Genomic DNA, 24,945 nt, shown 5'->3' with positions numbered 1-24,945 from the left:
TTTGATTATTTTCTCGATTAATCGATTGGTTAATTGTAGGGCTGTCAATCGATTAAAATATTTAATCAAAATGAATCACGATAGCACATGATTAATTGCGATTAATTGCAAATTAATCAAATTTTTTATCTGTTCAAAATGTACCTTTAAAGGAGATTTGTCAAGTATTTAATACTCTTATCAACATGGGAGTGGGCAAATATGCTTGCTTTATGCAAATGTATGTATATATCTATTATTGTAAATACATTAACAACACAAAACAATGACAAATATTATCCAGAAACCCTCACAGCTACTGCATTTAGCATAAAAATATGCTCAAATCATAACATGGCAAACTGCAGCCCAACAGGCAACAACAGCTGTCAGTGTGTCAGTGTGCTGACTTGACTATGACTTGCCCCAAACTGCATGTGATTATCATAAAGTGTCTGTAAAAGGGAGACTCGTGGGTACTCATAGAACCCATTTTCATTCACATATCCTGATGTCAGAGGTCAACGGACCCCTTTGAAAATGGCCATGACAGTTTTTTCCTCTGCAAAATTTAGCGCAAGTTTGGAGCCTCTTTCATGACAAGCTGGTATGACATGGTTGATGCCAATGGATTCCTTATGTTTTCTTCACCCTAGAAACCAGAAAATATTCACATTCAAGAAGCTGGAATCGGAGAATTCACACTCACTCAATCACTCAAACCGATTCATCTATTATCAAAACAGTTGGCAATTAACTTGATAGTTGACAACTAATCGATTAATTGATTAATTGTTGCAGTTCTACAGCTCGGTGTTAATTTCAACAGCAGTAATGAAAAAGATTTACGTTTCCAACGAAAATAAGACTGGCTCAGGTAGATGAAGCCAAAAGTATGTAGGGACTAATAAACAGAATCCAGTTTTTGCTGTGAACACCACCATTTGTTAATATTCCCATACATGTAGCCTATTAAAACACATTAACTGTGTATGTAATTGGGTCTTAACAGTCAGTTATTCAGCAGCAGCGGGGTCACTGGGGGCTAAAACTGTGTGTTTTTCCTGGACAGTTGTCACAGCCATGAAATAATCCGGAGTTCGGCCAAACGAGTGGCACCATTTTAGCAGACGGATTAGCACAGGATCAGGGCTCCCTTTAGACGAGGAGATGGAGACATGAACCCCGGTGACACTCTCGGCATTACACTCTGCTTTGTCCAGACCGCGTGTCAACAGCTGAAGTTTAGCTGTGAGACAAAAATGTATAGCTAAGATTTTTCTCTCTAAACTTTTAATGAAGTGTGTGTCTTTAGTGTGAGTCGGGGCGTTAGGAGGTTGGGGGTTGCGTACTGTAATATCCCCAGCCTCCTCTACCTCCCTCTCGTCTCCAACTTATTACCTTGGCTAGTTGATCTGATGGTGTAATAATATCTCCTGCCTCTGGCTACGGGAAATGGCCACATGCATTATTCACACATGCTAAGATGCTTATTGATGACTCCTTTATTTATATATTCCCTCAACGCCAGAGTAATTTCTCACATTTTTTTTTTTTACTTTTAATCCTCTGTTTTGACGTGAGCCTCGTCTAATGAGCTTCACTCACTTTCGGGTTTTCAAATGGGTTGTTTGATGGGAATTTAGTTCAAGCTTTTTGGCACGGGATACATCCGTGTGGAACTGTGGGCTAATAATACACGTTAGGTGGAGCCCCATTTATTAAATCGACTTCATTCGATGTCAAAGCTCACGGCTGCTCATTTTGTCATAGCTGTTTCCACCGGGGTATCTCACACAAGTGCTGTGTGAAAATCCACACAAAACATAACTCCTTTGAGAAAACTGGCATGACATTGCCTCAGGACTCTAGGGAAAGTTTGTCTAATCTAATTTGTTTACATTCTCCAGCTATTTGCTTCTTTTTCATTCATGCAGCCATTGCAAATGGGGCATATTGTCTTTTATGTCGGTGGATGCTAGAGTTCAATGCTACTGGATTTTTAGTGGGTTTCCGCTCTGCTTAGACCAGTAGCCTCTCTGAAATAACAATGACAGGACTGTGGTGAGCCATGTTTCTGGCCCAAAATGGTAATTTAGGTTTGCAATTGTATGTTGTTTTTTTTCTTATTGAGAATCAGTTGTAAAACTTTCCATCTCCCTCTACCTCAAATACACACACATTGAAAATACAGGCCCTATTATGCTGTTTAGTGGTGGGTTATGTGTTGAGTTGACTTAATATATGTAGCATACAGTAAGGTAGAGTCGATCCCATTTCTCAAATGCATTCATGATCTGTTGGCGTTAGAAATATATAGATACAGTACACGAATACCGTTTCACCAAAAGTAGTTCCTCGTGCAGTTAGCTACAGAATCTAATATCAGTGTTTAATTCAAATTATTTTTATTTTTATAATTTCAAGGTTTATGTGGGAACCTTTAGGAGGCTCACGCTGCATCCCCAAAATACGTTGTTTCCATAGACTGTATATAAGAAGTAGATGTAGTCACCGTTTCTTCACCCATTGGTTTGTAGAATGTCTTTTTGAAGTCTCGAGTTTGGCATTTTGGCCGTCGCCATATTGTTTTTTGCAACCAAAAGTGACACAAGAGGGTGGAGCTACAAGTACAACCGAACGCTGAATAAGACATTTTTAGCTGACCAAAATATCACAACTAACTTTCATGAACTGAAAACACACTGAGAAAGGGTTAAAGTTGTATGACGAAAACACGGACAACACCCAGAGCGGACCTGTCAATCAAAAGGTAGCCATGCCCTAACGTATACCCTATTTTATGGTCTATTTGACTCTAAATGGGACCATAATTTACTAAATGAACTTCATGCTGTATTGAAGAAGACTTCAAACTAGCGATTGAGAACATAAACTCATGTTTACAATGTTTACTGAGGGAATAAATCAAGTGAGAAGTAGGCTCATTTTCTCATAGACTTCTATACAATCAGACTTCTTTTTGCAACCAGAGGAGTCGCCCCCTGCTGGCTATTAGAAATAATGCTAGTTTAAAAGGTTTGTGCATTGGCTTCATTTTTCAGACCCGGAGGTGTCCCAATGGTTGTTTCGCCAGAGTTGTGCTTCCCGAATATACAACAGAGATGGCGAGAGCAAAGTGTCACTGTAGTGAAAGTTACACGGTGAAAGCAGCATGTTAGCAGAGCAGTGTGTCTGCAGCCTGCTGTGACTTAATGAATGTCCCTGATAGCAGAAATAGTGGATTTTATAATGACTATGACAAAGAAACTGTATTTAATTGTGGATAGGTCAGATTTGGTTTAATAACGTCACTGTTGGCCCCGATACTGATCTGGCACATTTGATTGGTAGATCTCTAATTAGAATAGAAGCATATCTGTTCTGTCAAACTCAAATGAGACGGATGACTGAAACAACGCGGCAGAAACTCGTCCTGTGTATAGTGACAAGCCTTTAGTATGACCCAAAATCAGAATGGCCACAAACATGAAAATAAGATTTCCCTTTAAATAAATAAACATTCTTGAGGTCATTTGCATTTTATATGTAGGTCTTCCTGCTTTTATTTGCACTAAAAAAGTCACCTACAATCCTAACATCTGGGATGTAGCAGTGCCATACAGAGAGTTATAGGAGAGGTCAGGAAGTGAGTAAGAATAGGCGATGCAGAAGACACATTTTGCCACTGGTAATAGTAGCCCTCTCTGTATTCTCTCTCCTTACCACAGTCTTCCTGCCAGATACAGTGGGCTGCCCTGGCCTCTTTCCTTGTCCACACACACACACACACACACACACACTGCCCAAAATATCAGCTTTGAGCTGAAAAAGTAGTTCACCACAGATGTGACTGGATCAAATAGGAAAAGAGAGAGAGCATGACACATAAGCAATCAATGTTTGACCGAGGGAGTATTTTGACTATATTCTTTTCCTTCCTTCGTCTCTCGCTTTCATCTTTTTTTGTGCTCATTTTTCTTCAAAACCACCACTTTTTTTGGCAGTATTAGTGATTTGAGATATATAAAAAAATTCAATGAATCATTTGACATCAATCTGTGTTTAGTATTATTTTCAGATAAATAGCTGTAAATCACTTTTGTGTTTTAGTTTATCATTTATTTCAGTTCCCAGAATGCCTTGTGACAGTTCTGGCAGTAAAATGCCTGAATTTGTTTCATCACGTGGGTAGCAAACATGCATGCTGGATGTTTTTGACCAAATGATACATTCATTTTTTTTTTGTAAGTGTCGTTTTGGGAAACTCTGTCATCCAATGCAACCACAAAGTGCAAGCTACAGTTTTTTCACACCATTCATCTTTGTTGCGGTTTGTCTTTGTGGTTTAATTTTCCAACAAACATAGCTTGTAAAAGTGTTTGACAGCTGACTGTAGAGTCTTAAGGGAGCTGTTTGGTGAGCGGATCTATCTGTTTTGATTCTGCTAGATATTTCTTTGATCCAGCATCCATCGGACACTGGATGTGCGTGTCTTTCTTATTGTTTCTTCTTGGTGTTTCCCCATCAGCACATGAACACAGAAAAAACTCAACAGGCCGCGTCAGCCCAGCAGACAGAGCAGGGTGTTCTGTTGTTGACTCAAACCATATCAAAGCATATTTAGGGACAGGGCTACTGTATGAATAACAGGGATACTTGAATAACAGAGGGGTTACTCTAAATAAAGTATTTTTATTTACATCATGCCCACAAAAAACGTCTGTCTGGATGGTTGCTTTATACAGAAGTCATATCAGTGCAGTGCACATCAGCATAAAAGCATTACACCTGAGTGTGGGGCACTTCGAAGTGATGTAACCACATGTGGGATGTAGGGTTAAGGGCTCTTACTGCAGCGTAGCAGCTGTAGGAGTTTTGGGGGGCAGTCTGTTCTTTCTACATCCGGATGTGAGCAGAGTTAAGCGAGTGTTTGGATGAGTCAATTTAAGGAGCATGCAGGAATGTGTGTGGCAAAAAAAAAAGCAGAAATGTGTCACATTTTTTCTTTCGTTTCTCTCTCTCATAATGACCTCAATTAGTGCTTATCTCTCTTGTCTCACCTGGCCACCTGCCAACAGTGATGCAGGAACCACACAGCCAGCTGATTGGCCGTTTCCAATCTCACCAGGGATGGGCAGATTGATAACTCACAAATCAATACTTTTATACTCAAACGCTTGCTCATTTGTTATTGATGCCTATAAAAAAAAGGTACATTGTTTTCTTACACAACAGCACAGGCTCTCTTGTTTTGTTTTTTTTAGGAAAGGATCAGTTTCAGTTGCTCTGTGAAAATATGTCTCATTTTAAACATGTATTAGGAATTTCCCATGAAAGTGTAAAAGACTGAAATAGTTTTATTTTCATTTGTTTGTATAATCGAACCATAAAGCAAATAATCTCTATCTGTCCTTCTGTGTGTTATTCATATATCTCAAGAATCACTCATTCGATACTTCACATTTGGTGGGTGCGTTATTCCGGATTCAAGGGAGTGCAGTGTTGGATCTGGTGCAATTTCACCAGATGGTGGCGCTATAACAATGAACTATACGTTTTGGCGTGTAACCTTTGAAAGGTCTCAGAAACAAAATTCAAAATTTGCATTTTCTGCTGCTCCTTCCACAAATTTTGAGCAATCATCACCAAATTTGGTAGAGAACATCTCTGGATCAAGCTGGAAACAGTTAATCTTTTGGATTGTTGCTGTTACATACAGTTTGCGATAGCTGGCCATCAAAATTAGCTCAAATGCTGTGGGTAGGGCTTATATTACCAAAAATGTCATATCTCGTGAACGCTTTGTGCTATTGGGACCACATTTGGTGAACATGTGGCGATATGATGTCTGAATCACTATGGCAAATTTAGTGCTATTTGGCCGATCGATGGTGCTGTAGCAGCATCATCTAACTATTAAGGAAGGAATCTCCGTCTGTCTGTCTGTGTATGCATGTAGGACTGCACTTCGCATATCTCGAGAACCATTCATCCAATCAACTTCACACTCGGCGGGTGCGAGCCGCCATATCGCGGTTTTCAAAGCTGCAAGAGGAACTTCTGGGGACCAAGCAATTGGTCCGTTCCGGATGGGCACGCGCTCCGAATGGGCACGCGCTCCGAATGGGCACTGCACTAGTGTTTTTAAAGGATCATCTATGCAAATTACAATAATCATTTAAACGTAATTACAAAAGTATTTATACTTAAAAAAAAATCTGATTCTCATAAACTACAGTCAGAATGAGCATTTATTATCAATACTGTTTCATAAAATACTGCGTGGTATCTAGTATCATCCATCTCTATGGGTCATGTTTTTGGACACAAAACACAGAATTCTTCTCACTTTCTTTCTTCTCTGTCTCTTGATCTCTCTCTTCTTCGCTGTCGTCCTTTGAAATAAATTGTCTGCGCCTGAATGTGTGAGCTTTACTGTTAGCGATATGGTGTTTGATTTGATTTTCCAGCCGAGAGCCTGGCAGTCTCTGTCTGCGAGGGGCTACAGTGAGAGAGGATATGCAAAAGAATGACTTGGAAACGTGTTCGAATGAAGCTGTGTGCATGAATCCAAATGTGTGGCTGAGTGTATTAACCTCGCCGTGTGCGTCGGTGTGTGCGTGTGTACGAGTGCGTTAAGCCGTGCTCCACTGACACTCTTCCCTCCTCCTCCACAGAGAGAAGTGCCTTCTTTCGGTGACCCCTGTGGCTGTTTGGCTCCACTGAAGCCGCCTCTGCCTCTGTGCCTGTCCATGTGTGCCGGAGTTGCCAGCCACACCAGGAGCCCCAGGACTGCCAGGACTGCCAACACCGTCCGCTGAGCCTCTCTCCACGCCACTGACACCTCCCTCCTTCCCTCCATCACCTGCTCTGTCTGCCAGCCAGACCTCGCTCCATCCATCCATCCATCCATCCATCCATGCCACTCAGTCCTCCTCTGTGGAAGTCACCCCCCTCCTCTGCAGACAGAGCCAGATACTGAAGACAGACAGCTTTTATCGTTCTCCTGTGAGCGGAAGGAGATTGTCTCTTGGCCGTCCTGTCCACTACAGCCTTCTCCTCCTCCTGCTCCTCCTTCTCCTCCTTCATCCTCTCCTCCAGCCCTGCATCTTTTCATCATGGGCCAGCTCGATCGATAATGTGTTTTGCCATTCATCTCATCTGACAGTTCAGCCGAGGAGCGAGGCGATAGCCAGAACTGGTGTGTGTGTTTGAGAGAGAGAGAGAGAACGAGAGAGAGAGAGAGATTACAAAGCAAACCCCTGTGGCCGTCACCAGCCCAGGCCCTGGGTGACAGGTGGTGAAGGATTCCTATAACAGCCACAAACAGACTCTTAGGATGGGCCGCAGGTGGTAGGCGAGTCCCAGGCCTCACAGGCTTCACCTCAGAACCAAAACCCTGGGGACAAAACCTCTTAAAACTACTCTTTTTCCCATGTCCTTTACCTATTCTTTCTCATTATTTGCCCCAGTGTCATTAGAAACACAAAGACGCATATATAACTGCATTCGCTGGATACCAATTCCTTTTATTCGACCCCTCCTGCCTGGTTCCAAATGGCGGTGAATATGTCACAGATCCGGGACACAAAGTGGCTGACATTGGAGGTTTGTCGGGAGTTCCAGAGAGGAACGTGTTCGCGGCCGGACAGCGAGTGCAAGTTCGCCCACCCTGCCAAGAGCTGTCAAGTGGAAAACGGCAGAGTCATTGCTTGTTTTGACTCACTCAAGGTGAGTATGACAAACGCCTGCAATATTCATTCATCACTGCCCTGTCTTCTCTCTTTCCTAGCGTGCAGCGATAACGAGCATTGTCTTCAGGAAGCTTTAAGTTCTACGTCTGGGTTTTTGGGGATGCCAGAACTTGTTCAGACCTAAAGAGAAGGTGGTGATTTAGGGCTTGATGCAGGGGAGAACAGGCTGTAGTGGGCTGTAAGGATATTGTTTCTTTAGCCACAAGGTTAAGCCATGGCAAGAGGGTAAATACATACGTGTATTAATACTTTTTTAAGAGTGTGCGTGTGTGTCTTGGTAAGCTGAGATGAGGCCGTAATCGCATTAACATCTGTGAATCAGACTCAGAGTTTCCTTCACTGGCACATAACTTTAGCGCAGGACTGCCGGTTGCCACATTGCAAAAGTTTCTGTGTGATCGTCACATCAACAGGCTGAATGGGAAATATAGAAGTAGGGCAGCATACTGTGTATTTCATGTTTGCATGTGAGTCTGTGAGTATATGTCTGTGTGTGTTATTTTGAGGTCATGCAGCACAGTGGGGTGTTCTCAGAAGGCTCTGTAATTTACTGTCTATTTTTGCCCTGGCACTGGGACAACACACTCCCACTATGCAGCTCTCCTCTCTCTCTCTTTCTCTCTCTCTCTCTCTCTCTCTCTCTCTCTCTCTCTCTCTCAGAGAGACAGGTGGGGGGGTGGGAAGAAAAATCAAACAGGGGAGAAGATGGAAAGAGGGAGGAAAATAGAATTGACCGGGTCGATAAGTTGTGAAAGAAAAGACAAATATATACAGTATATTGAGGGATTCATTACAGAACGCTGCGTATTCACTCTGGCGAGAAATGTTTCCCTGATGCTCAAAAGCACAGCTGATTAGAATGTCTTTAGTGTCAACAGACCGCAATGAAAGGGCTTGAGTTTAGTTTAGGTAAAAACTGCAATAATGAGTGAGTTGGATTTTTTTGGCATCTGTTATCACAGGATGTGTCAACCAACCCTGTCTCTTACAAATTCAGTTTATGAGCAACTGTACAAGAATGTAGGCACTTTCTGGACTGGACACAACATTGCCAGTGATCATAATTTTGGCAGTAATGTTTCCTTCAAAATGCATTGAGCAAACGATGATGAAGAAGAAGATGATGAACGCCTAAGGACATTTTCACAAACCAACATTTTTTTCCGTTTTAATCAAACTCTGGTGTGAATCGTTTGGGCAGTTGTGAATGCAGTAATCAAACTCTGGTGCGGACCAAAAAGTGCACCAAGATTGCTGGCAAGAGGTGGTCTTTGCATTTGTTGAGATGGACACAGGTAAATAACTGGTTAACATGAGTTGGAGAGGACTGACCTGGACTTCTGCAGAAGTCTGATGTGCTTGACATCTGCTGAAGAGAACATACAGAATATGCCAAATAAAGGAGAAGGGTTTTGTACGCACGGTAGATGAGTGACAGGCCAAAGTGAAAACACTTAAACAGCAATATTTTAAAGTTCACGGTTCCCTGCAATGAAGTGGCAGCTTTTGAGACGAAAAAGATGAATTCGCTCCGTCGTACACGCCCCAAATATGTTTTTTTTTATTAAGTCTGCTGTAATTTGTGCACTGTGAAACCGAACTAGACTAAATAGAAAAAGAACCAAAAGTATCAATTCCACTCTGATTCGGACTAGCCAAACGGACTATGGCAGGAATTTGATGGGTGGTTAATTTTAAGCAACAAGATCACTAAGTTAGGGAGGATTGTAGTTTTAGTTGAATTTAGTTACATTTTTAACACGACTAAGATTCTACAGCCATGCTAGCAGTTTGTGATGTCAAGTTTAATGTTCACCATTGTCACCATCTTGGGTTTTTGCGGTAGCATGCAAACATTTGAAAAGTAAAAACTAAGTACAGCTGAGGCTCATGAGAATGGTGAGGTATTTGGTCAGAAACCAAAGCATTGGACAAAGTAAAAATTTGACCTGAGGATGGTGCTGAATGGAAAGTCAGGGGATCCCCAAAGTTGTTATAATTCATCCTGAGGGGGGCTTGGAAGTATATGCCAAATTTCATGGTAGTCAATCCAACAGTTTTTGAGCAATTTCACTCAAAACCATAAATGTCAACCTCCTGGTCAAGGATTCATCAAATCAGTAGGATTCATCCTCTGGAGACAATGAATGTCTGCTCAAAGTTTGCTGGCAATCCATTCAATGGTTAAGATATTTCACTGGACCAAAATGGTGAATTGATCGACCAACATTGCCATCCCTAGAACCATTCTGCTAGCGTGGCTAAACAACATATGCTTCAAGTCAGTATTGAGTTTTTCAATGTAAACTGTAACCAATACCCTTTCCCCATAACAATAAAGCCACTAATCATGTTTTAATTACCGTTGGCGATAAACAAATTTGTTGCCAGTGAATGTTCATGTTAAGTATTAACCATTTGATAACCTCATAGTTCCTCTCAAAATGTGTTTGCTATTGTATAAACACAATTTTTCAGAGACAAAGTCAGGTGTCAACTCACTTCTAACTAAAACTCTGTCAGAAGAAGAAAAGATAATGCAATATGTTCCCTTCAGTCATAAATGTACAATACACAGTTCACAGATATGGATGCCCATACACTGTGAATACACATCTGGTCACACTTAATTTACCACAACAGTAGGAGTGTGTGTAAAGGGTCAGCTGTGGCAGCAGGTGTCATGGCCGAGAGCCAAACATTAGCATTGGCCTTCCGTAATATAGTATATTATATATGAAGACAAGTACATGTGTATGTGTCACAAACACAGCATATGCACACACACAGACTGTCAATCACACTGCAGCGTTTCAGCCTGCTGCCTCATTATTCCAGATGTTGGAAATGTGTTGGATACACTGATATCACATAAGCCAATCTGGGTATTTTGGCTCTCAAGTGAGCATGCTGATTCAGGATCCTAGAGTTCTGTCTACCATGTTGTGCACATGTCCTGTAATTTGTCTCCTATCTGATTGGCAAGCAGGGTGTTATTCAGTGCAACTGGAGACCAGAGCTGGAAGTCAGTCAAGTCAGTCCAGGCCACAGCTTACGTTGGTTTATAACCAGGGGAGGATTTCTTGTTAAGCCAGGCACTGTGTTATTGCAGTTCTGTGCTGCTTGGTTGGACCTCCGATGACTTGGGTGGGTTTTGTTGGTACAGGTAAGACAGGAATGGAGAAGGGGGGGGTAGGGGGTTGCAGGGGCATCGTATGGATCATGAAAACAGACATGCAGACTGAGCCGGAGAGGGTGAGAGTAGGCGCAGCAGGCAATGTGCGAGGAAGCGTAGCACTATGCTCAGCGCCCTTCCCTTGCTCTCAGTGCCAGGGCATTCCACAGTCTACCTCCCCTCCCTGCCTCCATGACAGAATGATAGATCTGCTTTATCTGCAGATGAATTTATAATACATAGCTGGGCATGGAGAGAGGGGCAAGGGGATAGGGAAGGACAGGCAGGAGGATGTGGAGAGGCAAAAAGGGAGTAAAGGGGATGGATGATGGTACACGTGGCTTCGCACTTCTGGACAATTTGGCACACCACCCGCCCTTCATTCCTGTTGAAATTCAGGCCGGCAAAGGAAGGGGAGGGCCTGTGGCTGGAGGAATAGAAAGGCATATGGATAGCTTTGCTTTTTTTGTCTGTCTCTTTGTAGTCAAATAGTCTCACTTTCTCAGATTTAAGAACGTTGTTCTGTATCTTTTTTTTATTCTTAAAACACTGTTTCTTGCCAGTTGCAAGGCTTGTCAGTTGGTCTGATGTCTTTATTTCATAAACTTCATTCAGTCACTCAAAAAAAGGTGTTTGTCAGTGGTGAATGTAGTGGAAAGTTTCATTTGATTGGTGGCGTAACAGAGGATGAAGTGATAGAGGCGAACAGGAAATGAGTCAGAGGCAGAGACTCTGTGGGATTGGCTGATATTACAGAGAGACTGACCCTCTCAGTCTGGAATCCCAACAGTAACAAAGAAAAGTAACCTGACAAAGACGTGAGGAAACTTCTAAATTATTTCACATAGTGTATATTTACTCCTTTACAGTAGTATTGGCAGTAATATAGGTAAAACATCTGGGTTATTTTAGTTGTATGTAATGAATGGGTTAAATTTGCATTAGGACAGCAGTATTATAACAACTACTTCACCGGTCTTATAGAGTGGGCTTCCTCCGGGTCTAAGAAGTGAAACCAATGTGGAAGTAGCTTAAACTTTCATTCTTTCTAATAGCCAGCAGGGGGCGACTCCTCTGGTTGCAAAAAGAAGTCTGATTGTATAGATGTCTATGAGATAATGACCCTACTTCTCACTTGATTTATTACCTCAGTAAACATTGTAAACATGAGTTCATGGTCTCAATCGCTAGTTTCAAGTCTTCTTCAATACTGCATGATGTTCATTTAGTAAGTTGTCTGTGGTTTCATCTTACAACTTTAACCCTTTCACAGTCTGTTTTATGTTCATGAAAGTTAATTATAACTTTTTTAGTCAACTAAAAATGTCTTATTCAGCGTACAGTTGTGATTAGCTCCACCATCTTGTGGAACAACGTGAAACAACATGGCAATGGCCAAATACCAATATGGCGACGGCCAAAATGCCAAACTTCAGGCTTCAAAACCGTAGTCCACAAACCAATGGGTAATGTCACGGTGACTGCGTCCACTTCTTACATATAGTCTATGGTCTTATAGCATAAAAATGTTTGTTGTGTTTTAATCATCAACCTGGGCACAGGCCGAGTAACTATCCTCACCAGAAAAACGTCAGCATTGCTTGTTTGTTCAAATGCTTAATACTACCTATTTATGTCTTCCTGGCAGTACATGTGTGCTCACACAAAACTTACTAATTTGACTTACTGAAAACTACTGATTTTTATTTGCGTAACCTTAGCCAGAGAGGTGCTGGATCAGAAAACACTATGACTGAACAGCCAGCCAGTTTTTGAAGACACAGACCAATTTTGGACTTTTCAGACAACTGTCTATGATTAGAGAAACAATTTAAAAAGCTTGGTATTTTCTTGTCTTTTTGGCTCCTGCCACAGAAATTCAGCAGTGTGTTGCTATTAGCAGCTGGAGACAAAGCTGGTTTCATTGTAAGTGAATAAAAAGCAAATCTGGGGGTATTTAAGCTGATGAAATACAATAAACTCACCATTAGGCTGTGATGGGAAACAGGTGAGAGTGAGCCAAAGAGCCATGGCAGCTCCAATACAGTATGATGGACTGGCTACTGATGACCAATGCTGAAATTCTCTCAGTGGGTTGAATTTGCACGTAATTTCTTATCATTAAGATTTTCATCATTTCTATTGACATTTGAATATTTCGTCTCTGCTGGAAAATCATATCACCATTATTAGAATCCGCTGTACTGTAACTGTCAGAAGCCGCTGTTCTCTATGGCAAGAACAAATAGCAGTCATTAATACTAAGATATTAGGTGGACTATTGGTAAAAATCCCTGGAACCCCTCTAAGCTACCAAAATGGTACATTGTTAAATTTACATATACTAGCTTAATTATTACTATTGGGAATACATTATATCAGGAATACATAGGAATAATATGGTTTTAGTTTTGGGGTGTGGTTGCTGTAATTGCTGTTTTCCTATCTACAAAGATTTCTCTTTTTGTGCTGATTATATTTTAGCCCTAAATAAAGATTGTTACTCAGTGTTAACATGCAGTCTAACAAGCCCACTCAGGAATTACCAATTTACTTATTTACTTGCTTCAAAGAAAACAACACTACTTGAAAAACTTCAAAGTGGTCATGGATATAAATTAGTAGTGATTACTTTGCGTTCTGTAGGGACAAGTGACGATTAAAAGCTATATATACTGTAGATGCATTTTGATTTTGTCTGTTAAAGTTCGAAGGTTTCAAAGGAAAATATATGTTGCATGGACTTGGTTTTGACTATTTGGATTTTCACAAGAAATGATAGGGATGGCAATTACCAGTATTCAACCTCAGGGTCCTCCAGCCCGTCAAGACCATGTTTTGCAAAAAAAAAAAAGATTAAATTACCAAAATGTTTTAAAATTCAAATACAAAGTGATTAAAAAAAGTTCCTACCACAAAATTATTACAAGGTGTTGTAGAAACAATATTGTATTGTGGTTGGGGTGCATTTTCTAATTTACTATTTACCAATGCTTTACTCTAACTTTAATTCTTTTTAGTATCATTGCCTGGAACTTTGAAATAATTTATCTTGTAGTTCTTGATACTGTAATTGAATTTGTGGTGTTTTTCACAGTGGAATAATGTAATATTCCCACAATCTCACTCCATCACTGTATTGTGTATGTTCCAATGAATTTATGAGTTTGTTAGAGTCTGGACTCCATCTGCTCATCTGATGTATGATAATACAAAATCCCATAATGCTTTTAAGTTGGAATTCACCATCGCAGAAAATGTTAATAACACGTGTATTTTATTGAATTGAAAAAAAAAGGAGGAAGAGATAAAAAGCTGAAACTGCATATTCAATTGCCTCAATTTCATTGAATGAACTATACAGAAGCTGAACTATACCGTCTTGAATCTGCAACCTCTGCATTCCCTGTTGTATATCAACAAATGTGAAAGGTGTGTGCCCTCACTCAATTATTGAACATTTGAAGAAGTGAACCAGATAGCAGTTTTAGGTATGAAACGCTTTTTAACAGCATTTGCTTTATCATACCAATCTCACACTCCTCTCATTCTTTTCGGTCTCTCTTTCTTGTGCAATGGAAGCCTGAGATATTCAGTATATTTTTATTAAAGTGGCACATCATTGAAGGACAGTTGAGTAAATGTAATTACACACATAAGGGTCAATAAAGCAATCTGTCTACCACTGATGACGGGTTTACACTGAAATACAAGTATTTTGGCTCGTAGCATTCAGTGTTTAGACATTAACAACTGCGGTAAATACAATATGTCACATTCACAATCTGTCGATAATTAAATATTGCCTTATGTTTCTTTTAATTTAACACATATTGTTGGTGATAAACTGTTGATTTATGCTAACTACCCAATAAGACAGAAAGTTTAGATTTTACCTCTTTGTATAGCGCCAGTGAAACAAACAGCCCATAAAGAATGTGTTTGATAGAGAGCCATTGGTTTGATTTAATTTGATTGGCTCATTGTCAGAGAAAGTGTTGTGTGTTGTCAGAACAAAAGCATCCAACAAGGACAAAGAAACAAAGACAGAGGAACACTTTTATACACACTTTTTTACATAAATGTTGTTCTCAAAAGTTTTCTGGCCAGTGTGGCGCCTGACTGTTATTAAATGAAGACAAACTTGCCTTATATTTGGTTCCCCGGGGGGATTCATTTCACACCCAGTCCACCTGCAGTAGCTTAAAGGTGTCAAATGAAAACTGAATCAGTGAATTGAACAGTGCACAGTTGACCAGACGTAAGCTGTTTCAGGCTTCTTGGCCGTTTAGCAAAACACTTAGTCACTGAGACGTCAAAGATGCTGGTCAGCTCCAGTTTATTGGGCATCGTGAGACACTTCACAGCCATATCCTTAACCGAAAGGCCTATAAAGGTGCTGTTATTGCCTGAGCCTAATTAAAACCTGGTGCTATGTATGTATATTAAACTTACCAACACTCTATTGGGTGTCATTATGCATGACATTATCCTGGAGGTGAAGATTGTGCTGGTGATGCCACATGTCCTTGAGTATGGGTGAACTTGTTATTGCAATAACACAGGGCATTCCTTAGTGTCATTATGGTGAAGCTGCAGTGTATTACGTCCCCGTAATCACTTTAAACGGCCTGTTCGAGGGTGTTATGGTTGTTATAAAGCGGAGTGGAAATGTTTTCTTTAAGTTGCATATGTGAGAAACACAATTTCCCAAAAGTAGATGCCAAAAAAAGGCTTAGGATAGAAACCTGTTTCAACATTTCCAAAGGTAGTTATCAGTGTGGCTGGGGTGTGCCTTTGGTCTCCACTGAGTCCCTTGACTCATCAAACACATACACAAATTAAAAACAAGACTCAGACATACCTACCATTTGGGACATTATTAGAGAAGCACATTATAATTAAAAAAGGAAAGGTCTTTTTATATTTGTTCAAAATCCCCCAAAGCCCCCAAATAATGAATGTAAGATTCAAATTATTAAAATGAAAAAAAAAACAACCCTGCAGCTTTTGTCAACATCATAATGTACCCTCTGAAGCAATAACATTTAAGTACTTTAATGTATGGTATGTGTCGTAAAACCCCAGCGTTTCACTCAATGCAGTATGTTCAGAAATATGTTTGTCACTGTATGTGAGTTATGATGAGTAGAGTCTTTTTTTCCTGTCGGAGTGATCCATAATTATATAGGCTGTATTTTAGACAGTACAACTCACATACACACATCCACAACCAGACATACATTTTCATATTGCACAGACATAGCCACTCAAACACGAGCTAAGCAACGCGCGAGTCCTTGAAAAGACACAACACATGGAGAGGGTGAGTGCAAGAGAGAGAGAGAGAGAGAGAGAGAAAAGCAAAGAGAACAGATAACAGGAGAGCAGGTAAGGCAATATGTATTAAGATGAGAGCCAAGTAGAAAACAGAGGTAGCGGTGTGTGTGTGTGTGTGTGGGTGGGTGTGTGTGTGTGTGTGTGTGTGTGTGAGTGCGCAGTGCACAGAGGGATGCAGTATATTGGATAAGAACTCTTTGAAAGGGAAACGTACTCCGACAGTGTTAATCTGCTCTGTATCTGTATTCTACTGTCATGCTCTCCGCTCTCATCCTATCCTCTCATTACCTCTGTTAATCTGTCTCTACTCAACCCGTCCTACACCTCCCCCTCCTCTCTCCACTTCTTTTTTTCTCTCCCAGGCATCCCAGACACTTTCATTTCCATTTCACACACAGTGATTTTTATCTTTTTTTCTTTATCGCTTTCCATCATATTTTGACGAGACATTTGTTTGTCTCTGGCTTTTTTTTTTTTACTGGGGTCAACCATCAGGAAGAGATGAATCATACTTCCACGATGGACACTGCTTACTTGTCTTCGCTGTGCGTCATCAGACTTTAGTCTGCAGGGGTCACTGAGGGCGTCTGTGTTTCTACACAGGGATGGCTAGATATGAAAACGTGAAAATGACCACACTTAGGGTTTAGGTAGTTGTGTCTAAACGGTCTTAACTTCATTGCTCTCCAAAACTCTTTTTTCTGTCCAGACACCCATGTGAGGACAGTGTTCAAATTTACCCCCTTTGGGGCCCGTTTACTAAAAGTTGAATCTTACATGAATTATTTAGGCACTTTGGGGGATTTTGAACAAATATAAAAATACTTTATCTTTTTTAATTACAATGTGTCTCCACACATATGATTTAGGTTGTTGTGTCTAAGAAGTTGTAACTTCATTGTTCTCCAAAACCTCAGTTTTTCCTGTCCAGACATCCATGTGGGGACCGTGTTCAGATGTATCCACTTCGGGGACCGTTTACTAAAAGTTTGCTTTTGCGTGTGAACAATGCTGGCCAAGGGTGGACAGAAGGTGCAAACAGAGACAAAACATGTGTTTTCAGATTACGTCAGCCTAGTGAGAATGTGACCTTAAATGAACAGATCCAACATTTTCTCCTCTGATATTGATTCACTTAAGGTATCTCCCACAATTACCAATCATATAGCAGTGCTCTCTTTCCCCCAAATCTAAAAAATCTGTATATGAATGTAACTGTGGCGAAAACATAACTTTATGACACTGATTTAGAAACAGTTTTAAGGTGGATTGTTCATGTCACTTAATAACATCAGTGCATGGTCTTGAAGATCCAATCAGTAGGTTTACCATATATATTAGAGGTATATATCTTAGACTGTATATAAATATGGACGACGTGTCTCCACTTCCTCCCACTCTACAAAAGTGAAGCCAAAATATCCCAGGAGCTGCCATCTTGAGATTTTGACGTCATTTGGAGCCACAGTATTTACCGGGCGGTGGAGCTGCGGTATCGAGGTCCCGCCCACACACCCGTCTGAACCAATCACGAGCCAAGCATGGCCTCAGCTTGTTAACGAGAGAGAATCACAGCTGGCAATCATGACATCTCACACCCTTTTTATAGCATTAAATAACTAATTAAAATCAAACTTATCAGAAAAATAAACACTTTGAACATACATCAGCGGGATAAGAAGAACCTAAAAAATGTATGTGACGTGTACTTTGACTTTTTAGTTTGGTTCATGTCCCATCCGCTAACATGGAGGGGGCGGGATTTATGACCTACACTGCAGCCATCCACCAGGGGGCAATCAAGATGTTTTGGCTTCGTTTTTGGGGCGCTGTCATATCGTCCATCTTTATATACAGTCTATGGTATATACAAATATATATATGAAACATTTGAGGTATAAAAAGACAATCGGGATGTTTCTCAACATATACTATTGTATAATATGGTCAAGGTTTACCTCAGTGTTTGCAAACATCACTGATGTAAACAGAACTTTAACAACATCAGATTTTATTGTTGTTGCTTACTGTTAATCCGCAAAATGGAAGCTCATTATCCATCTTGCTAAGGTTAGCACTGATGCCCACTAGATTTTACGCACTCTGGAGAACACTTACATACTGCAGAGGGTCACTTTCACTGCAGAAAAAAATAATTAAAATCAAATATCAATTACATACTCTACATTATGTTTGGGCAAAACGTTTATTTCTTTTGAATTGTGCCTTTAAAGTGCCTGTGTGTGTATATGAGTATCCTCTGAGCTGTTTTTGTAAAGTGATGTTATTGGTGTAAGAGATGCTCAAAACCATTAGTGTTAGCAAGTGGGTGTACTCCTTCCAACTGTTATCATCTATCTCTCTGCAGATCCATTTATAGAATATGTATTTTGGGCCTAACTAAATAAGATATACCATATCTGATTTCTCAAACAGCTTGGCCAAGACGGGTCATTATGAAAGGAGGTTTTTTTACAGTAGTGCCATGAAGTGAGAAGTGAACACACAGCCAGCAGCCATTAACTTTGTCTGGCTCTATTCATGAGCGAGTCCTCCCTTGAAACGTCTCCTCTAAATGTCTCTCTGTCCTCAGAGAGGCCACCATTTCTACATCCATCTGTGGATACGCTGCCTCAGCACAGACACACAAACACACGCACATCCATCTTTAAACGCGCTGCATCAGCATGGAGACATGACACAACAGCATCAGAGCCAAAATACATACAAGGGCATTCAGGAATAGCCTCTCGCCACATCGTCTCGCTTTCACCTTTTGGCACCCGTCATTCTTTCACTTTAAATCCTCCACTTACCAAACCACATGCAAATTTCTCTCCAAATAGGACTGAGTTAGTTTTCTCACATTACGCATGTGATTTCGTACGAGGCTTGAGGGGCCCTGGACGTTTAGGCAGTCTGAAGGTAATATCAGCATCTATGCGTGCTGAGTCGTGATGTCCCACTGCTATTGCTGCTCCTGCTGCTACTGCTGTTGTGAACAGAATATCTAATCAGTTATGGCCTGATCCATTCCTGTTAAGTCTGTCTCGCCCTCCCTTTCTATCTCACCCATCTGACCCCCCGTTTTTCTCCAAGTACGCCGTTCACCTCCCCTTCTCCCACACACACACACTTGTTTTTCTACCTCTTCCGACTGCTTTTAAAGCACACCATTTGTAATTCTTTATGAGTGATGCGGTAAAACAAACATTTAAATTAGACTGCAGACAAGTAAGGTGTGAGGGGGTGGAGGGAGAAGTAGATGGAGAGTGGGAGCAACCGAGCATTAATTCACTCCGGGACAGCGAGTCGTCTGCCAACTTGTTCTCCCGCTGTTGTCATTTGGCAGCGCCGTAAGTCTGTCTACCCTGTCTTGCTTTCCCTCCGTCTCCTCCTCTTCTTTCCCCTCTATCTGTCACTGACCCTCTGCTCTTCATCTGATCTCAAGAGTTCAGGTGCAGTTCCGAAAGTGTAATCCTTCACTTTCAACCCTGAACACATAAATACACACATCGACACAAACAGCAAACAAACTGTTACTCTCTACTGCAGTCACACTCACACAGTGACATACACTGATCTCAGTAAAGCAGAGAGAGTCCTGAAATCATGAGCATTCAACTCAGGTAGGTAATCACGTTGGAGTGGCTTTGGTGCCTGGTTAATGGTATTGCAGGCTGCAACAGACAGGAATTTGGAGGCTGTGCAAGTCGCTCACCGATGTGTTATTGGGCATTTTGAATTGATTACGTGCGCGTGTGCCATTATGGAAGCCATTGCACGATAGCTCTCAAATCATGACGTAATGGAATAGAGAAAATAATTAAAATGGGACAGGAGAGAGCTTAGGTGATCAAAGTGAATCCAAAGGGCAGACGTGCTGCTATTTTGGATTATACATACTGTATGGGCCAGCATGGTGGTGCAGTGGTTAGCACTGTGTCTTTACAGTGTTCGAATCCAGAACCAACTGCACGGCTGTGTGACGTTTACATGTTTCCTCCTACAGTCAGGAGACACGCAGGTTAGGTCAATTAACGACCTTTAGGTTTGATTGCGAGTGTGAATTGTTGTATGTCTATGTCATAGACTGTATGTGGAAGTTGTCACCGTGATGTCACCCATTAGTTTGTGGACTGCCATTTTGAAGCCTTGAGTTCGGCATTTTGGCCATCGCCATGTTGGCTTTTTGCAACCAGAAGTGAAACAAGAGGGTGAAGCTAAGTACAACCGAACGCTAAATATGACATTTGTAGGTGACCAAAAAGGTTATAATTAACTTTCATGAACTGAAAGCACACTGTGAAAAGTTCAAAGACAAAAAACGTGGACAACTCCCAGACCGGAAAACTCCGTGGTAGCGACCTGTCAATCACAAGGTAGCCACACCCTAAAGCATACCCTGCAGAGGAGTCGCCCCCTGCTGGCTATTAGAAATAATGCAAGTTTAAGGCACTTCAGCATTGGCTTCCCTTTTGCCCTCTGGTCTATATATTTTAACCTTGTGGGAGACTCGCAGCATAGCTCTAGGGATGACAAAGTCGGCCTGTCAAAAAATTCAAAATATTGGTCCGGACTGAAATAACTGTTGGATAAAAGAAAATAGACAGATGGATTGCCATGATATTTTACACAAAGATCCCCGGTCCAAGAGGATGAATCCTCCTGACTTTTGTGATCCCCGGATTTATAATCAAGTGCCACCACGAGGTTGATGCAACTGGATGGATTGTCATGAAATTTTAGTACCTTAGGTGATCCCTTAACTGTTGTTACAGCGCATGCCACATTACCGCAACGTCCCGGGTATACCTCTCTCTCCCACCATTTCCAGTGTCTGTCTCTACACTGTCAAATAACAACAAAATGTCCTTATTTGACAGTGTAGAGACAGATAAATGAAGGCAAAATTGCTAGAGGGAACCAAGACTTGTGTGTGGTTATGTTCAGGGACTTGCACTTGGTTAGGATTAGGGAACGATTGGGGTTGAAATATTGAAAAAGTCAAAAGTGACTTGAAGTGTTAGACACATGTTAGAACATGTTGTTAGAACATGTTTACTTTATTACCATGTAACTAAAACCACAAACTTCCATAAAGAATCTCTGACTTCTTCTCCTACTGCTCAGCATAATGCAAATATGCTTGCAGATATACAATTTAGCAGGCAAGTCCAGCTTTGATTAATGCAACTAAGGCAAAATAAAACATTTTAATATTTATACCAGACACATTCATATTTTACATTATAAACATAATTTAATTTCAGATTTGTAATCTGTAATTTCTGCAAACATTTCTCTGTGCCAAACGACCTCCGTTCCCGAGGGAGTGCGGTAAACAAGGCTCGACAGAGAACGATTCCTGTCTCTGCGTCTGTCATTACCATGTTTGTTGTTTTACTTTTTCCCCCCGCAGTTATAAACATGCATTCATGAATTTACTCATTGCCCCCATCACTCACTCCTTTAATTAGAAAATAATCAGAGTTGGATGAGAGGTTCATTAAATCTCATCCTTGAGAGCCATCAGCCGCAAACACAGGAGTGGGATATTTATCACGCTTATGAAAGGAACTCAGATACCTCCTCTCGCTTCCTATGCCGAGACACGACGTTGGTTAGGAGGACTGAATCAACGGACTTTGACGGAGCAACGGACAACTGGTGAAGCCAAAGAAATAAAGGGTTTTAATGGAAGGGAGCAATAAAATGCGAGAGCGGGAGGGAAGTACAGAAAGCGAGGGAGTGGGAGAAAGGAGGGGGGAAAAAGGAGAGAGAGATCATTAGAGAAGTGCTAATTAACAGAAACCACACTGTTTAGCAGCACTTTGTCTCCATGCAATATTGATCCTTCATGACCATTATGGAGCGGATGTTTTTTTGCTGCTTTCAGCGCGCTCGTTCCCTCTTTCTTTCTACAAAAAGTTAATACATCAACTGTGTATCACCGTCGTACAGCGACCTGTAAAATCCACTTGCTTTGTTTTCGCCCTGAAACATTCGAGTCTGCAGCAGAAGCAAAAATAGCTGCGATATAAATGACCCAAGTAGCCAATTTGGTTGCGGAAATGCCTGCGTCTGTAATTGCATCATCATGACATTAAATATGAGGCGAAGAATGTGTCTGCAGAGACAGACAGACAGGAGGCTGGTGTCAGAGTAAGGGGACTGTTGCAGCAATGAAATGGAGTGAAAGGGAGTGAAAGAGTGATGGATGGGTGCAAAGACATCAACTGGTGTAACATGGACAGTGATGGACAGATGGAGAGGAAGGAACAGCAGATAGATGGACGAATGGGCGAGGGGGGGTAAAGTAATGACAGAGGAGGAGAGCGTGGAAGCGAACGGCAGTCGTGTCGGTCGTCTGTTTCGACGCGCGCAAGGTTGAAGAATGTCTGTAATATCCCTTTATTGTTATAGTGCATGTTGCAGGGCTTGCTGTTGGACATTGTGATTCTTCAAAAAGGCTTTAACTGGATTACAGCGGTATCAGGCTCAGCCATCAGAGAGAGATACAGCAGCTGTGCTGTGTTGGGTCTGCTGACAGCACTGTCTGTCACCGTGCTGTCTCTCACTGCAGCTCATATTTGAAGTCTAGACTGGAACACTTATCGCAAATATGTGATCTGAATGACACCTAGATTACAGTCACATCCTTAGTTTCCATGCAATAACAAATATCGAAGCTTCAATTACATTTTTTAATCTTTTTTATCTGACCTTTACCTCTTTTTAATTCGATTTTGCCTCCGGATACACTATTTTAGTGATACAGTGCGTGGCAGCGGATGAGCCCATTGTGAGAGAGAGGCTTAGGGAAGGTGGCGATCAGCCCTGCTCCGTGCTGAAGTGGTACAAGCCGACTTTGATCAATGTGGATCGATGTGGATGAGTGTGCAGCCGGAAGGCGCTACGTGGTGATGGCCCTCTGCTCTGTCACGGCGAGCGTGTGTGTGTGTGTGTGTGTGTGGGAGGGAATTAAGACACACTGTGTCATGCTGTTCTACATGATGTATCTCGCCAACAAAACATATCCTTAACCTATAAACGAGTCTGTCTCAGTCCATTCTGTGTCTTTGTCTCTCAATTTGTGCATCTTTATGGCATGGTGCCTGCTGAGTGGTCCTCTGCAGTGGTGAAGCCAAGGTCCTCGGGGGGGGGGAAATGTGTTATTTAACTGTATTCTTGGATGGAAAATGTGTAACTTCAGCATGACAACATCAATTAATTAAGAGATCTTACATCAAATTCTGAAATCTTTTTCATCTAGTTTTCTTTTTCTATTGTTGTCTTTGCTTTTTCAATTTTGGAGTCAGGCTTCAATTTGAGGATTTTTACAGCTCTGCAGTTGTTGGTGGTACAAAGGATTACATGCTGTAGCTCTGTATTAGTGTTATATCCCTTTGTTCTCAGTTTTGACGGTCTGTCTTTTAAAAGAGAAGCTGTGCAGTGGCTATGGAGAAAAATTCTGGCCATTCGCCTCGTGTGTGTGTGTGTGACTTGAGCATGTCTGTGCAGTGTGTGTGTGAGTGTGTGCTTGCGGGGGGGTATCATCACTTTATGGAGTAATGAATGCTAATCCTCTCTTATCTGCTTTAACCTCGCGGCAATGACACGAGCTGCTGATGCCAGTACAGTGACACCCTTCGTTGGAGTGTGTGTGCGAGTGCAAGACGCAAGAAAAGATGTCTCTACCCGCCATCTGACAACCTTCTCTCTTACTCTGCGAGCCGAGAGCTTCAGGGCGTGGTCTTGTGATTACCCGCCACGTCCCCCCATGACTCATCAGAAGTAGAATAGAACAGAACATTCCAGCCCTCTGACTCGTTTCATCAGGAGAAAAAAAAAACAATAGTGTTATTTGATACTAAATCCCTCCTGAGATCACTATACTGTTCAAAGCGGGCACATTAAAAAATGTCTGCGCACTCATGCAGCTGCGTCTCGTTGTTCGCGTCCACTCGTGCAGTTTTCACACGCCGTGCCCGCTGCCAACCGGCGTCTTTTTTGTTTTCACATTGGAGTCACTTAGCGGAGCTGCTAAAGATCACAGCACAAACCAGAGGCAGCTGCCAGTCTCTGTCAGCGAGCATCTTTTGTTCATTCACAGCTTCATCTTCTCCCTTTTTTCATTTCGCCCATCTCATGATGAACACTTAATGACAATGGCTGTGAAGCAATCTAAGGAGAGCTGGAAAATAGGGGAAGATCGAGATATGAAAAACGGGGGGAGGTTTGATGTAAAAAAAAAAAAAAAAAAAGAAGAAGAAAGAGGTCTATTCCCAGCCGCCAGTGAGGCCCATATATCTGCAGAATGAGCGTTACAAAGATGGGCAGAAAATAATTAGGCCTAAAAGCTGTTGAATCCTGTGTGCCCGTTCACCAGTCTTCCATTAAGACTGTTTTAATGGGTCTGCTCTCTGCCTGCCTCCTTGGCACAGTGAGTGGGAGATAACACTGAATTAAACTAAACTTTAGAGATTGTAAATAGAGAACGCTTAGGCAGAGAATGAAGGAGAGATGGAGGCAGAAAAGAAAAAAAAAGATGAACAGATAGAGGATGGAGGAAGAGGGTTAATTGAAAGAGAAATAGAGAAGAAGGGCCAGATCTCAAGGGCTGAGGCTCTCTCTCTCTCTACATCACTATCTGTGTGAGAGTGTGTGCTGGTGAATGTGTGTGTTTGAGGG

At 41.5% G+C, this 24,945-nt stretch overlaps 1 protein-coding gene across 16 annotated transcripts in view; it reads left to right on the top strand.

Annotated features, from left to right (window-relative positions):
* The window catches only part of LOC119491208 (muscleblind-like protein 1), a 75,439-nt gene that overhangs the window by 17,574 nt on the left and 32,920 nt on the right, over positions 1-24,945 (top strand). For 8 of the 16 annotated variants that reach the window (XM_037774957.1, XM_037774955.1, XM_037774958.1 and 5 more), the window contains exon 1: positions 7,540-7,713. The exons of 2 other annotated variants lie outside the window; for them this stretch is intronic. In XM_037774957.1, coding sequence (XP_037630885.1) covers positions 7,540-7,713 — 174 coding nt within the window. Of the gene's footprint in view, positions 1-6,659; positions 7,714-24,945 lie in introns of those variants that run through there. 6 more of the 16 variants (XM_037774949.1, XM_037774961.1, XM_037774960.1 and 3 more) reach the window with 1 other exon arrangement.

The sequence above is a fragment of the Sebastes umbrosus genome, chromosome 7, assembly GCF_015220745.1.
Source record: "Sebastes umbrosus isolate fSebUmb1 chromosome 7, fSebUmb1.pri, whole genome shotgun sequence".
NCBI classification, from domain to species: Eukaryota; Metazoa; Chordata; class Actinopteri; order Perciformes; family Sebastidae; genus Sebastes; species Sebastes umbrosus.
Note: the sequence above shows the minus strand (reverse complement) of the source record. Positions and strands in the feature narration are given on the sequence as shown.